General features: G+C 36.4%; 2 protein-coding genes and 1 long non-coding RNA gene across 3 annotated transcripts; all 3 read left to right on the top strand.

Moving 5' to 3' along the window:
• The first annotated feature begins 3,561 nt into the window (after positions 1-3,561).
• Positions 3,562-10,736, top strand: LOC134794277 (ubiquinone biosynthesis O-methyltransferase, mitochondrial). Its single transcript, XM_063766034.1, has 6 exons — positions 3,562-3,871; positions 5,461-5,637; positions 6,047-6,161; positions 6,840-6,974; positions 9,855-10,131; positions 10,544-10,736. Exons 1-6 carry the CDS (start codon positions 3,825-3,827, stop codon positions 10,675-10,677), a joined length of 885 nt encoding a protein of 294 aa, XP_063622104.1. The 5' UTR covers positions 3,562-3,824; the 3' UTR covers positions 10,678-10,736.
• A 923-nt stretch (positions 10,737-11,659) lies between these two features.
• Positions 11,660-12,824, top strand: LOC134794570 (uncharacterized). The gene is made up of 2 exons (XR_010144681.1): positions 11,660-12,136; positions 12,394-12,824. It is a non-coding gene; the product is annotated as an uncharacterized LOC134794570 (long non-coding RNA).
• Positions 12,825-13,503: 679 nt separating this feature from the next.
• Positions 13,504-15,926, top strand: LOC134794276 (uncharacterized). The gene is made up of 4 exons (XM_063766033.1): positions 13,504-13,720; positions 14,073-14,291; positions 14,807-14,929; positions 15,633-15,926. The coding sequence occupies exons 1-4, from the start codon at positions 13,630-13,632 to the stop codon at positions 15,875-15,877; spliced, it is 678 nt and encodes a 225-aa protein (XP_063622103.1). The 5' UTR covers positions 13,504-13,629; the 3' UTR covers positions 15,878-15,926.
• Positions 15,927-16,117: the final 191 nt, after the last annotated feature.

Below are 16,117 nucleotides of genomic sequence, written 5' to 3'. Positions count from 1 at the left end.
ATGAAAAACTGCAATGTTTACAAGTCGTAAACAATTTAGTAGGTTGGTGCTCTATTAATATTATGATACTTTAAATACTAGTACTAACATTTGCCTATTACTTTGATTAAGTACGTGAATTTATTAATGCCTGAATCTCATAAACAGGACAAGTGTATAAAGAAACCGATAAACTAAAAGTTCTGGAAAATATCTATAGAATAAGCAAATTAGAAAAATCTGCGGAAATAATTCGTGTAGTTTTGAAAATTGGTACAGGTATACCTTGTGGTGTGCAGATAAACATACTAAAAGTCCTCGGGGGTAGGGGGTGTGCTGGGGGTGTAGAGGGGGGTTGAAGGTACCTTTTTTCATATTTTGCTCATATCTCGAATATCTGTACCAATAGCACTATAATTTCTTTGGATAAAAGTTTTAACATAAAATTTACTACAAATTTGGTTATATTTATTTTTAGTCTGCGATCAATACTTTAGGAGCTACAGGCTGTTAAAGTTAAGTAAGTGATAAAAAATAGACGGTTTAAGAAAATGTCATTTTTTTGTAATTGTTCAGAATAAATAAAAAATTTAGCTTAGAGTAAGCAAGCTAAGCGACCTGCTGATAAAATATAAAAAAATAGGCCATGAGCATGTCGGACCATGCTCAGTGTAGGGTTCCGTAGCTACCCGTCTGTCAAAATAGAGGGTACCTAATGATTCTCCGATAAACTTTTAGCAGATCATCGATTCGCCGACAACGATTCGCCGAACATCGTTTCGCAGAGTCATTTATTTGTCAATGTAACTTCTGGTCAACTAACGTTACGTAGACTCTTGGTTCACATACCGTTCAGTTTGCTTCTGTGTAAATTCGCAGAACTATTATTGGTCGATTTCCATTTGGCAGAATAATCGTTTCGTTTAAGCAATGTTTAGTCGAATAACGTTTCACATTTTACATATAAGTCGTTATTTTCGAAACAAAAGAATGAAATAAAATTTTATCATTTTTTAAGTAAATGCGTTAAGTATATGTATATAAAGTTACGAAGAAGTTAGTGAATATGTGGTGTCAAACTCGTGGTAAGGCTACAGTTGCACTTCATGAAATTGGTGGATTTCAGGACGAAATGATTGAGTTACTTTAGAAAATACCGAAATCATAATACACATGCCTTTAAAAATTGAGGGGTTCCGTCAATTCCTCATGGATTACAACATCAGATCAGAACCAAAATTGTTATGGGAATACCTCGCAGGTAACTTTTTTCAAACAAAAAAAGAATAACTCAAATCGGACCATGGGTGCTGGAGTAATCGCTAAACATACTACTTTAAAAAAATCATCATCATTATCATCAACAATCATCATCAGGTGCACTTCATCAATAATTGAAATCTCACCTTATTTTATAATTTTTTTTTAGCATTAGAAAGAAGGTAAGCGAAGTTGACATGTCTTTTAAATGAAAAACGCTTTTTAAAAATCAGTAACTAAGTATTACTTATGAAAGCAGAAGAATATAAATGATCGTATTAGATTCGTGAATGTTACATGTTTGCCATGACTTATTTTTAAAAAGAGTTTTTCAATTAAAAGACACGTCAAGATTGTTTACTTACCTTTTTTCTAATGCTAAAAAAACGAACATTCAATATTAATGCCAAATGAACATTCGACCTATTGTGTTTCGACCAATGGTTTCTCGGGTAATTATGACAGTTACTAAATGATTATTCTACGAATAGTAAATATGCGTATCAATGTTCTGCTTATTGACTACTCTCGCAATCGACTATTATGCGTAACGAGATTCGGCGAATCGTTACTCTGCCAAACAACCCGTCTGCGAATTGTTGTCGGCGAAACAAAAATCGGCGTATTTTTTTTCGGAATATCAATAGGGCACCCAAAATAGACTATTTGCCAAAACTCAAAAACAGCTGTACCGATTAGGTTCGCTTTATTTTGGAAAGTCCTTACTAAGCTATATTTTCAAAATTTTTTTTTTATATTTTTTGGACCCATGGTTCAAAAATTTAGGGGAATTAAAGGGTAAAACACAACTTTTTTTCTTTCAGATCGATTATTTCCGAATAGATTAAGTTGATCAAAAAATGGTTTTAGAAGACCCTTATTCGTTTTAAAAGACCTATCCAACGACACCCCACACTATAGGGTAAAAGCGAAAAAAAATTTCATCCCCACTTTAATGTAGGGCAGCCACCATAAAAAAATATTTTTTCTAGTTTTCATGTTTAAATTTGACACGAATACATAAATCAGTTGGGCTGACAAAGCCGTAAAATATAAATTAGAAAAAATATTCTAGTGTGGGATGCTATAGTTGGTCAAGCAAATCTTGTCAGTAGAAAAAGGCGCGAAAATCAAATTTTCTATGGGACGATATCCCTTCGCGCCTACGTTTTTCATATTTGCCGCCTTTTTCTACTGGCAAGATCTGCTTGACCAACTATAGATAAATAGAACCAAGTCAGGCGTGTTATTATAGCCGGTCAGACAACTTTGTCAGTAGAATACGGCACCAAATTCAAATTTTCTACGGGACGATGAACCTTTGGGCCTACATTTTTTAAATTTGCCGCTCATTTCTACTGACCGAAATGGCTTGACAGACTATATAAAAGTTATTATTTCCATAGAAATTCGACATGGCCATACCGAGTGGCCATAGTTTGTCCTTGTAAATGTCATGTCATGCCGTACCAAGTTAACTCTTGGCTTGGATCGCCTAAAACTATCGAGACAGTCTATCGGGCTAGATATTATTATATCTGTACATTATTAGGCTCACTTGTGAACTTGACACTGACGTTTTTGTCACCACTCGCCAGTGTTGCCAGATCTCCTGATTTTCCAGGATATCTCCTGAATTCGGGGTGTATCTCCTGATCTCCTGATTTTTCCGAAAAATCTCCTGGATTTTAGAAGTTCACAACCATTTAATATTATTACATACATTTTACGCCAGGGTTCTTCAAGCCAGTGTAGGGCGGCCATCAATTCAATCGTAGATAGTGTGTAAGTGTAACATCAACCTTTGCCACTGTTTCAGAACGAAACGAAATTACCGATTATGAGCGATATTACCGATAAAATGGAGTGCGGACACAAGAATACCAATTTGTGACGCCAGTATTTTCGTTTTGGGGCATTTATTCAATTTAAGGGGCTCTAATAGCACAATAAATCTAAAATTGGTGATTAAATTGGAAATTGCGACCAATTTCATTTCTGATCAAATCGGTCGATTTGATCACCTCTGTCTGGAGTAGTCTGGACACGCCTTAATATATGAATGAAAATTATTTTTATACTTGGTCAAGCAGATCTTGTCAGTAGAAAAAGGCGGCAAATTTGAAAAATGTAGGCGCGAAGGGATATCGTTCCATAGAAAATTTGAATTTCGCGCCTTTTTTTTACTGACAAGATTTGCTTGACCATCTATATGACATAATTTTTTGTCTCCTGATTTTATTTCAAATCTCCTGATTTTTAGGACATGTATCTTCTGGATTTTTCAGATTGGACCTGGCAACACTGCCACTCGCGTCAAATCTTCAAATTCGTATTGTTGTGTAGCCGAGTTGAGCTAGAAATAGTATTTTTAGTAGGAAAGCAAAGATATAAATATTGTGAGACGAAAATATTTAAATAAGTGCCTGAAAAATATTGTTTACCAGTGCGAATATAGCATTAAGAACCGTTTTTCAGGAACTTAAAGGCGATTAATAATTACTACCAGCACATACGAATTTGTGCTTTGAAAACTATGAAATATCGTTATTGTAAACAAAAATAAGGAATCATTATCAGTCAAGATGTCTTCGCTTCAATTTCGTGCTAGCAAAAATATGTTTTGCTCATTGTAAGTACTGACATAATATTACCAAGATTTTGGGATGTTGCCGGCTTGGTTATCTCCAGTTTGATTACTTTACAAATAAATTTATCCTCCACTACTGCCCGCGACTTCGTCTGCGTCAGATGATGATGATAATAATTGAAACACTATCCTATGTCCTTCCTTGGGCCTCAAACAAGTTCCATACGATATTTCATCAAAATAGGTCTCTAGTCTAAACCACTGAGGTTTAAGTGTTACAAACAGACAGAATTACTCTCACACTTCATCCTAGATCCATTATCCATATCCTTTGTCCTTTTTAGGGTTCCATACCTCAAAAGGAATAACGAATGACACAATTAAAAAACAAAAATTTGCAAACTATATTGTATTGCAAACTATATATCAAATGAAAGAGCTCATTGTGTGAATTTCAAAAACATTTTTTTTAATAATTTTAAGATAAATAGTTCAAACTGAAGATCGTAATTCAAGACCAAAAAAAGTAAGACAATGTTGCCACTTTTTACTAGCAAGTCTTGTATTTATGTAAAAATAAGTAAATAAAAGTACTTTTTTTAATTGTAGGAGTAAAATTACCCGTAAATAAATTATCTTAGCGTGTTTATTTATAAAAAGGAATTTACTATTTTACAAAGAAATTATTGCAGTGGCAACATTGTCTTACTTTTTTTGGTCTTGGATTATGATTTTCAGTTTAGAAGTAATTTAAGAAAATAGTCAAATAATTACCATTCCCCCCGGTTTATGCGTCGTTGGACTAAAAGTAAATATGGCGATGTATAAAAATGTCTACTTGCATAAGTTCGTGCCTATATAATTTCGACGAAGTATAAAAATGTGCATCTGTACATTAGACCAAATATAAATATGTTGCGGCACTAGACTAAAAGTAAATATGACGATGTATAAAAATGTCCACTTAAAGATAAAGATAATTAATAAATATATTTTCAAATGTTCTCAGTTTTTTTTTTATAATTTATAGATAAATGTTTGTCTGTTTAGAATTCAGCTTGTTTGTTGATCGCTTATCTATTAGCTTGTTCATATTTATTGAATATTATTCGTTTTAATTTAAGAACTAGATGTTACGAGGGGATGAATTTGTTCCGTATATGTATTATTATAATTCTGGACCTATGTAAAGAAAGTAGTCATTTTTATATTCCGACTTGATAAGACTTAGACATTTGTATACTTTGAAAGTAGTCATTTTTATATTCCGACTTGATAAGACTTAAACATTTTGAAGTATTGGCTTTCTAATACTCGGACCAATTTTTATTTTATATGTAGACATTTTTATACATCGCCATATTTACTTTTAGTCCAACGACGCATAAACCTTCCCCCCTTTATCTCCGAAACTACTGGGTCAAATTTTTTGTAAATCTAAACCTACACTTAAGTTTTAGAATATATGTAAAACCTGTTTCTTGGTTCATTAATTCATGGTTCCTCAATACACCCTGTGAAATTATGGTCCTCAACTCAATTTGACTTGTAAATTAGCTTTTTAGAATTACCTCAAAGGCAAGCTAAAAAACTTGTGTTAATAAAATAAATGTATTGTCAAATTTTTTCAGAAGATTAAGGTCACCACAAACTCACACACTGGGGTATTCAACATTATTAGCCAAAAAAGAAAGTAAAGACAAATCAACTGTTAATGCCGGAGATGTCAAACTGCATGCCAAATTAAGGGACCAATGGTGGGACACCAACGGACCCATGAAACCATTACATGCTTTCAATATGATTAGGCAAGTATTGATTATGTATTACAATACTGACAGGCAGTGCTAAATTGCTGAAAGTAGGACCTTGAAATTTTCTCAAAGTCTTCAAATAACAAAACTTCCGTGAGATACAGACATATTAAATATATTAAAACGGTTCACCCACTTATTTTAAGTCAACAATTGCTTAACATATTTATAATGAATTTGTGGTAGGTTGACAATAATGCCGAAAAGAGGGTGGTTGCTCACTGGATTGTTTAAACTGCTAGATTATTGAATTTGCATGGGAAATAAAAGCTATGTATCAAATGCAACCCTTTGTAATCTGGCGTTCGCCTGAGTGGCTATTTGCCGGATTACTGGACGTGGGGATTGGCGAGCGCCGGAATACCGAGCGCCTACTGTATAATTAGGTGTTTTTTTGTTCCAGAGTGCCATTTGTAAGAGATGGTTTAGTACACTCTCCACCAGATCAGAGAACCAGTACACCTCTCTTGGGAAACAAGATCTTGGACATTGGGTGTGGAGGAGGAATTTTTTCAATGGTATGTTCAGGTGTTCAGGGTTATTTTATGCCATAATAAAAGTGGTTTATTTTTATATTGTAGGTATTGTACATTTTTATAATTCGTTTTCATAGTGTTCACTTTAGCCTAAATATGTAAGGTACTAAAATTATTTTAGACTAAAAGAAAATTGAAAAAGATTCATATTTTAATATCATTAAGGCAATTTTTAGTTATTCTCCAAAATAAGCTACAGATAGGTATTTCAAAGTAAGCTTGACATACAGTTATATATTATATTATAATCCATTTGATTTACAATCTTACAGTAATTAAAATAAATCATAATTCATAAGTAATACAGATAGACTTCATCATTATTAAGACATGGTAAAAAAAAAACTACAAAACAAATATAATGTATCTGGCAAAAAGTAAAGATAATAACATTATACTTAATTAACTTTTTTATAAGTTATTCAAATTGTTGTATGTTAGGTAGTTTACGGTTCTAAGTTATTTTAAATTTGTAATTTGTCTATTGTCTGCCCAATAGAAAAAAAGTGATAGACTAAACATTATGTTTTTTATTTTCCATTGTACTAATACAGAATAGAAAATTTGCTTTAATTTAAAATATGTAAAACCAAATTTAAAAAAAATATCTCATACAGTTCGTTTGTATAAATTTTGAATTCAGTTTTAACTATGTTGCAGCCTTTAGCCAAACTAGGCGCCGAGGTGACCGGCGTCGACGCCAGTAAGGAGCTGATAGAAATGGCTCAAGAACACAGCCAGGCGCACCTCCCTGCACCTGGGAAACCCCCCACATATATATGCACGTCGATTGAGGTAAACCAAAGAACGGGGGAATAACTATAAGTCTTACTAGATCTCAAAAATGACCGCACGAAATATGCCGCGAGCGAAATATGTCTTCGAACGCCTTAGCGCTGTCTAGAAACCAACTGCGCAACTTGGTAAGGGTGATTAGTGGGCATTGCGGCCTAAATAAGTACATATACACTATGGGGAAACGTGACATGGGGCGGTGCAGACTCTGTATGGAGGCAGAGGAGACGCCCTTGCACATCCTCACAGAGTGCCCTTGCGCACTCGTGACTTAATCCTGGGGAGACAAATATTGCGCCTGGAGGAGTTAAAGTCTCTCGAGATCAAAAAGATCCTACAGCTGTTTGAAGTTGCAGGTTTGGATCGAGAGTTGTAGTAGGTGGCGATAACAATAGATCAGGGATGGTCGCAGTGATACATAGGCTGTGGAGCCTATATAGCCACTAACAAGAAGAAGAAGAATGCCGCGAGCGACTCAACTGGACACCGCGCTGCTTGATAACAATGATAACAAATATTGCAATGCCGCGCAAGAGATTTGACATATAATATACCTAGCCTTATTAATTTTATTTTAGCCATCAAACATTTTTGGTGACCAATCACAACTTTACATATTATAGACGCGGTTACATCAGCACGTAAAAAAGTCACAGCCACTCGAAAGAAACAGGCATTACTATCTACCAATTCAATCAATTTAATAGAGCAATGAACTAAATTCAAAATAGGCTCAGCGGAATATCGCGCAATAGATAGAAAAACTAAACGTAGCATACGAACTGATATCCGAAACTACAACACTAATTTAATCAAAACAGCATTAACCAAGAACAGATCACTCAGAGTAGCTAGAAATGGAATATCTAAACTTCTAAAGGTCAAAAATTTATACTTATCCAGTCTGAAAGATGAAAATGGTAACAAGCATGGCAATAGAAATAAAATAATGGACATATGCACAAAATTCTATACTTCCCTCTACTCCGACCCACAAACTATACATAGCAATAGCACTGAAGAATACTTCTGTGCTGATACCATCCCTCCTGTAACAGCCGAGGAAGTGGCAAAAGTCTTGTCCACAATTAAGCTCGACAAGAGCCCCGGGACCGATGGTATAAACACAGAGGCACTTGTTTTTGGCTAACAAAATCTTTTACTGCCTTTATGCAAATTTTTCAATGATATATTAAGAACAAGACAAATTCCCCAGAAACTACTCCATTCCAACATTATACTGCTCCACAAAAAAGGGGATAAAAGTGACATAGCCAACTATCGACCAATTAGCCTGGTGTCTCACATCTACAAGACATTTATTAAAGTGATAGAGCGTTGCATTGCTGGGCAACTTCGCCGGCACCAGCCTCCCACTCAAACTGGATTTCGCCCTGGATTCTCCACAGCTGATTATCTCCACACAGTTAACCAGATCATCGAAAAATATACTGAATTTAAACTCCCTTTATACTTGACATTTGTTGATTATACTAAAGCTTTCGATAGCATCACCTACTCCTCCATAATAACCGCACTACACAACCAAAACATCGAACAGACCTACATCAGTCTTATCAAAACCATATATAAGAACAGCGCAGCAGACATTAGGTAAACTCCAGTCTTCTGGACCAACGTTTCGGGTACAGCGGGGTGTCAAGCAAGGGGACCCGTTATCTCCAAAACTTTTTACGAGCACGCTCGAAGAAGTTTTCAGGAGCCTGGCGGTTTCTTGGGAGGAGAATGGAATAGTCGTCGGCAACAGGAGGTTGTCAAACCTTCGCTTTGCCGACGACATAGTTCTCTTTTGCCTCTTCTGCCACAGAACTTCAGCAAATGCTTCAAGATCTAAGCAACGCAAGCCTTCAAGTTGGACTTGAAATGAATCGTGCAAAGGCTCAGGTGATGACTAATAGCACGAAACGTACGGTCGAGGTAGACGGGGAGATTATACAATATGTCAACGAGTATATATACTTGGGCCAGTTAGTCTCTTTCAGTGACCGGCAAGACAAGGAAGCTGAGCGCCGTGTTCAAAATGCCTGGAAGAGCTACTGGTCCATGAAGGAGCTAATGAAGGGCGACCCTCAATGTCACTGAAGCGTAAACTCGTTGACATGTGTATTCTGCCTGTCCTAACCTACGGTGCCCAAACATGGTCGCTCACTGAGAGAGTCAGAAGTCCAAATTGAAGGTTTGCCAGCGAGCAATGGAGCGCAGTATTCTAGGTGTCACAAGGACGAATCGCATCCGAAACACCACATTACGCTCGAAAACACGCATAGGCCGCATAGCTGACGTGGGGGAGAAGACCGCCAGACTGAAGTGGGACTGGGCGGGTCACGTCTTCCGCATGCATCCGGATAGGTGGGCTAGTTTAGCCACCAAGTGGATGCCGCAAAAGAAGCGCGGACGTGGCAGGCCCAGACGGAGATGGCGGGACGACTTAGACGCCTTCATCAGTGGCTGGTCGGAGAAGGCACTACAACGGGAGTTGTGGAAATCCTTTGGGAGAGGCCTTTGCCCAGCAGTGGGACACTACAACAGGCTAATGAAAAAAAATCACAACTTTATTAAATTAAAAGCGATTGTTTCGTGCGCTGTATAAACCAGGTTCGTGTTTCTCATAAACATTTTGACATTACGTAATGAGACCTGTTTTGTTCCATTAGGAAACGAGCCTATTGGAGGAGCGCCAAGAAAAGGCAGGTTAACCCTATTTTCTCTGAGCCAACTAAGCTAAGCAATATATTTTGTTTTGTGGTGGAAAGAGAACTATTAGGAAGCTTATTTACTGCCTCATGTGAACTGATAATCGTTACAAATATAGGTACCTATTTGTTGTTCACTGTCTTTTAAATGTATTTTCTTTATCAGGAACACGCAAAAGATCACGCCAACGTCTACGACGGAGTAGTAGCTTCGGAAATAATAGAACACATTGAGAACGACAAAAAGGAATTGTTCGTCAAATCCTGCATACACACACTTAAACCGGGCGGAAGGATTTTCTTCACTACACCCACCAGAACTAGGTTGACACAGTTCACATCGATTTGTTTAGCGGAGAATGTGCTGAACGCGATACCGAGGGGCACACACCAGTATGAGAAGTTCACCACGCCGAACGAAATGACGTTGTTATTAGAGAGAAGTGAGTACAGTTAAAGAGTCTTAACTAGTGAACATAGTAGTGTACGATCGATGTTTTATGTTTCGGCCAAAAAACTGCCGACTTTTCTAAATTTCTATAATGATAAGCGCTGGCTGCTAGTGGGACTATTCGCCAATAGTCCCAAAGTCACCAATAGTCCAAGAAGGCTTGTGTTGTACGAATATACAAATGCTTAAATATACAAAACTCCCATGACTCGGGTACAAATATATGTGCTTATCACACAAATAAATGCCCTAATCCCGATTCGAACCCAGGACCATCGACTTCATAGACTCACTACCCACTAAGCCAGACCGGTCGTCAAAAACATGAAAGTAAGAAGTACCTAAACAATTTGATAACAAGTGCAATGCCATACTTTTTTTTTTGTATTTCTTTTTATTTACAGACAGTTGCCACGTGGAAGCGGTCCTCGGCAGCTTCTACAACATACTCCAAAACAAGTGGCATTGGATCAGTTCCACCACCTTATTCTTTGCTCTGCAAGCCATTAAACTAGAAGAAGAAGCCTTACCCAGATAACCAACTTAACATGAATGTTCTTATACTTTCTAGTCGTATAATATATGAAACGAATGAAATTAAATATTTTTATTACGAACTTGAAGTCCAATAGGGTTAGGTAATACAATAACTTATATTATTAGTATTACAATTAAGTAATTAGACAAATTAAAACATTAGATACATAATCTATCTTCTATCTATTCTTCTATATATATGACACCGTAGGATTGTGAACCCGTTAGTTTATAATCTAACGTAGGTTAAATTAGATTGTAATCTCCCTACCGTCAGTTTATAATTTAACTAGCGATATTATAAACTACTAGCGATACTATAAAACGAGTGTTTACAATTTTACGGTGACGTATATAAATGCAAGTGTCCTGACTGCCTGACTGATTCATCAACGCAGAGCCGAAACTACAAAAGATAGAAAGTTGAAATTTGCACACCAGATTAGGGGTCATCCATTAATTACGTCACACGAATTTCTAGGTTTTTTGACCCCTCCCCCCTCCTTGTCACACTTGGTCACATTTGGCAAACCCCTCCCCCCTGGTGTGACGTCACATTTCTTCAACGAAATCGGCAAATATTTATTTAATATTTTATCAAAATTTTTTGACAAAGGAAATATTAGTAATTTTATTACCCAAAACTGATTAAGAAATAAAATTAAACGAATAAAAACGATTATCGTTTCAAAAACTTGTTATTTAAATGATAATTAACGTATAAAATAATTTAAATACATTTTCGGTTACTGATGAAGTTAAAGTGACGTCACAAAGTTTATGACTCCCCCCTCCCCCTTGTCACAACATGTCACATTTTCTTGACCCCCTCCCTCCCCCTAAACGTGTGATGTAATTAATGGATGACCCCTTACATTTATAAAGTGTACAAGAGATAAGAAGCGATTTTGAGAAATTCAACCCCTAAGAGGGTAAAAAAGAAGATGAAAGTTTGTATGGGGTTAAAGTTTTATTAAGCTAGGAATTTGAAACTTCGTAAAAAGATATACTATTGAAATACAAGAAAACTAATTTCAGAGTTTTTGAAAATTCATCCCCTAAGGTGGTGAAAAAGGGGTTGAAAGTTTGTATGGACATCAAACATTTTTTCTAGTGCGGGACTTGAATCTTTGTATTTGGGGATATTATTAGAAGACAAGAAAAGTAATTTCAGCGTTTTGTAAAATTCATCCCCTAACATGGTTAAAAAGGGGTTGAAAGTTTGAATCCATTACAAATGCTTTGAAACTTCTTAGAAAGGCATAACAGCCGATCACAAAAAAAAGTAATCGCATCGTTTTTGGAAATTAAACCCCTAAGAGGGTTAAAAAGGGGATGAAAGTTCGTTTTGGGGTGCAAATTTTATTTTAAGCTAGTAACTTGAAACTTTGCAAAAAGGTATTAAATTAAAATACAGGAAAAGTAATTTCAGCGTTTTTGGAAATTCAGCCCTTAAGGTGGTGAAAAAGGGGTTGAAAGTTTGTATGGATATCAAACATTTTTTCGAGCGCGGGACTTGAATCTTTGTATTTTGGGATATTATTAGAAGACAAGAAAAGTAATTTCAGCGTTTTGTAAAATTCATCTCCTAACAGGGTTAAAAAGGGGTTGAAAGTTTGAATCCATTACAAATGCTTTGAAACTTCTTAGAAAGGCATAACAGCCGATTACAAAAAAAAGTAATCGCATCGTTTTTGGAAATTAAACCCCTAAGGAGGTTAAAAAGGGGATGAAAGTTCGTCTTGGGGTGCAAATTTTATTTTAAGCAAGGAACTTGAAACTTTGCAAAAAGGTATTAAATTAAAATACAGGAAAATTTCAGGGTTTTTGAAAATTCAGCCCCTAAGGTGGTAAAAAAGGGGTTGAAAGTTTGTATGGATATCAAACATTTTTTCGAGCGCGGGACTTGAATCTTTGTATTTTGGGATATTATTAGAAGACAAGAAAAGTAATTTCAGCGTTTTGTAAAATTCATCTCCTAACAGGGTTAAAAAGGGGTTGAAAGTTTGAATCCATTACAAATGCTTTGAAACTTCTTAGAAAGGCATAACAGCCGATTACAAAAAAAAGTTATTGCAACGTTTTTGGAAATTCAAGCCCTAAGGGGGTTAAAAAGGGGATGAAAGTTCGTCTTGGGGTGTAAATTTTATTATAAGCTAGGAACTTGAAACTTTGCAAAAAGGTGTTAAATTAAAAAACATGAAAACGAATTTAAACATTTTTGAAAATTCATCCCCCAAGGTGGTGAGAAAGGGGTTGAAAGTTTGTATGTAGATCAAATATTTTGTGAGTGCGGAACTTGAATCTTTGTATAAGGGCATATTATTAGAATACAAGAAAAGTTATTTCAGCGTTTTTAAAAATTCATTCCTTAAAAGGGTTAAAAGGGGGTTGAAAATTTATAAAAACTTCATACAACTTGCAAAAAAAGAAAAGTAATTTCAACATTGCTTGGATTTGAAAATTATAGGTACTAAAGATGTAAAATGTTGAAGATTCCACGCGGACGAAGTCGCGGGCAACAGCTAGTTAGATAACTTTCACGACGGAGCAGCAACAGGGCCAACAAGTGAGTGACACTAGAGTTAGACCAAGAAAAGTCTGCAGCGATTTTGATAGCCCACGCAGTGCAAGTGTTATTTATAAGTACGTCATAACATCACAGAAGTTTGACGTTTAAATTAACACGTGCACTGCGTGGGCTATCAAAATCGCTGCAGACTTTTCTTGGTCTAACTCTACAATATGGTGGCCCTAACCCCGTGTAAAACCTTCATGATTCACACTTCTGTCATCGGTCATTGTCGAAAAAAACTTAACATTTCATTATTTCAATCAAAAATCTGTCATGATATTGAAAAAAAAAATGAGGTTATTGTTTATTTTTAACCATTTTAGTAAGAAATTCATGGCAAAAGACACAAATTAACCGATGTGAAATTTAAGCTCAGCCATGTCTTTGACGAAAATCCTGAAGGCGCCTAGCAGACTGTTCAGGAAGGAAAATATATCGTTTCTTATAATTCGTCGATACGATATCGGTCGTAAGTATATACCTAGATACATACATAGCAAAAGTTGTAGTCAGCACCAGAAGTTGCTAAGCGGGCGACGTGTTCAAAATGATCTTTACGCGACTTGATTGTTAAGAGAATAAGAGCGTGTCAAGTAATTTTAAACACCGCGCCCGCTTAGCAACTTCTGCTGCTGACTGTATAGTGTCTCATTCAGAGGGCGAACGCGAAAATCCAAATTGCTTTATTTGCCTAGAACTCGCTCTTGATATCCCTTTGAACGCCACGCCTATTATATATGTATGTACCTACAGTCGGCAAAACTGGCTACAAATATGTATGCAGGGGTCACACAAAATTGATTACACCCACCTCTCCTCAGTTCCCAACGACAATCTGCGCTACCTATCAGTAAAACCCTCAGCCTCCATATCGGTTCTGCGACAGAAAATATGGCACTTGCTAGACCTGCCGGATTTCTGCGAAGAGGTTATAGTTCTCAAGTCGGACGACGTAGAGTTACCGTTGACAGAACTACGGAAAGGGAACGATCCTCAGAAACCATTCATACTGGAGGTGTGGCCGGCGAAAAACACGCAAAGTAAGTAAAAATTGAGCTTAGAAACAAGTATCTCTTGGTAAAAAGATACCTAGTCTTTTTGATAAGAGTTTTCGATTTAAATATTTCTGGAACCTGAAGACATAAAAGGAAGTTTGCTGAAGGGATTATGGTGATTTGGATTCCAAGCAAGCCATAGAGTTGATGCGATAGGTCGGGTAAAGGTCGGGTAGGGTGATGACTGATGAGGTAGGTATTCTGGTTTCACGTCGCGTGGTAGCAACCTTCCGATATACCTATTGTTTGTTCTGTTTCTTATATACTTATAGCCTATCGAATATAATTATAGCTGTAAAATCCAAATAGCCGTATTTGGACCTCGAATAGTTACGCAATGTTTAGGCCTTGCGCAGTAATCATTTAGAAAAAACATGTAGGTAGGTGCTTCTACCGTTGGGAAAAAAAATGTACTGTAGGTACTAATAAATGTACCGTAATGTAGTCGGACTAAATAATCGTATCATAGTAATAATGACTATGATTCTCATTGTTAACAGCATTCAAACATAACATGTTGACGATGGGTAGCGACATACGTTCCTCCGCCGCGGCGTCCGTTACAGATTGTGACAACAAATCACAAGCGGAGTCTCAACAGGATTTCAAAGACATCGAATCAAGTAAGTCTTTTGAATTCGGCGAGCCAAATTGGTATTTGCGTCCGCACCTCCTGATTCGATCGGGCAATTGAATCAGATTGGCGAAAAATTGACTAATCTGGATACGCCTTTAGGTACACCAGCCGGGCTAGCACAGGAGTGGCTCTCTAATTAATACAAATAGAAAAAGACGGGTAGTCTATCTCGCGGGAGAAATACTGTCGAGCCACTCCGTGCTGGCCCTACTGTAAACATAACTTAAGCTTTAATAACTAATGCGGACCAACTCCAGCACAATAAAGTTTTTGTGAAGTGAAATTGCCTTCCCTTAAACCACCTTAAACCCCAATTACTGAATGTTATAGTTGAATCATCGAGAGCGTGGAATTGCATATGTAGTATTATTGTTTGTTTACAGGCATTCTATATTTGAATTTTCTATTTTCTTGTACTATCAGCATACAACCACTACAAATGCAATTCCATCTTCTCGATAATTCAACTATAGTAACTGGAATCTTTAACAAAAAAATCATCAATACCTGTCGCTTTTCCGTTCCTTTACTGTATTTACGCCCATGCACAAACGTCTAGGTCTGTGGAAAGGAAATTAAAGTACCTAACATTTACTGTTTCCTACCTATTCCTATCAAAAATGTGGTTAATGAATCTAGAGATTAGTAAGATTTTAAAATACCGACACTATTAATTATTATGTTTTCAGCCCAAACCATGTCGGCACCCACTAAGGAAGTCAATAAATTACGTCAGAAGTGTTTTATGAACACCTTGCCACCGGAATACAAGAGCTCTGAGCTTTCTTGCAAAATTTCCTCAACGTCCTTATTATTCAAATTACCCAGTCGAAGGAATCGAGAAAACTTCGGAATTATCTTACTCAAGCTTCAAGACGACCTAATGGCTCTAAGCGACAAATTGTCGATTATAGAGGATAAAATTAAAACGTAGTAAGTACCTACCTTGTGTTGTGAAATAAATAAGTTACTGTCAAAAAGTTTCTGTGACACTTTTATTGCTGATTGTACACCTACTTCTCATTTACACGTCTATATATCGACACTCGATGTATTTGTATTTTTCCTTCCTTTTTCTACGTCCCTACTACATCATGAGATTAGCTCCATGTTAGCATTAGGTATTATTGTATTGTCATGGGTCTTCAGGTAGTGGATTTTTTTTCTTAATCAG

Source organism: Cydia splendana, chromosome 10 (genome assembly GCF_910591565.1).
Source record: "Cydia splendana chromosome 10, ilCydSple1.2, whole genome shotgun sequence".
NCBI lineage: Eukaryota > Metazoa > Arthropoda > Insecta > Lepidoptera > Tortricidae > Cydia > Cydia splendana.
This window is presented reverse-complemented; position numbering and strand designations above follow the sequence as displayed.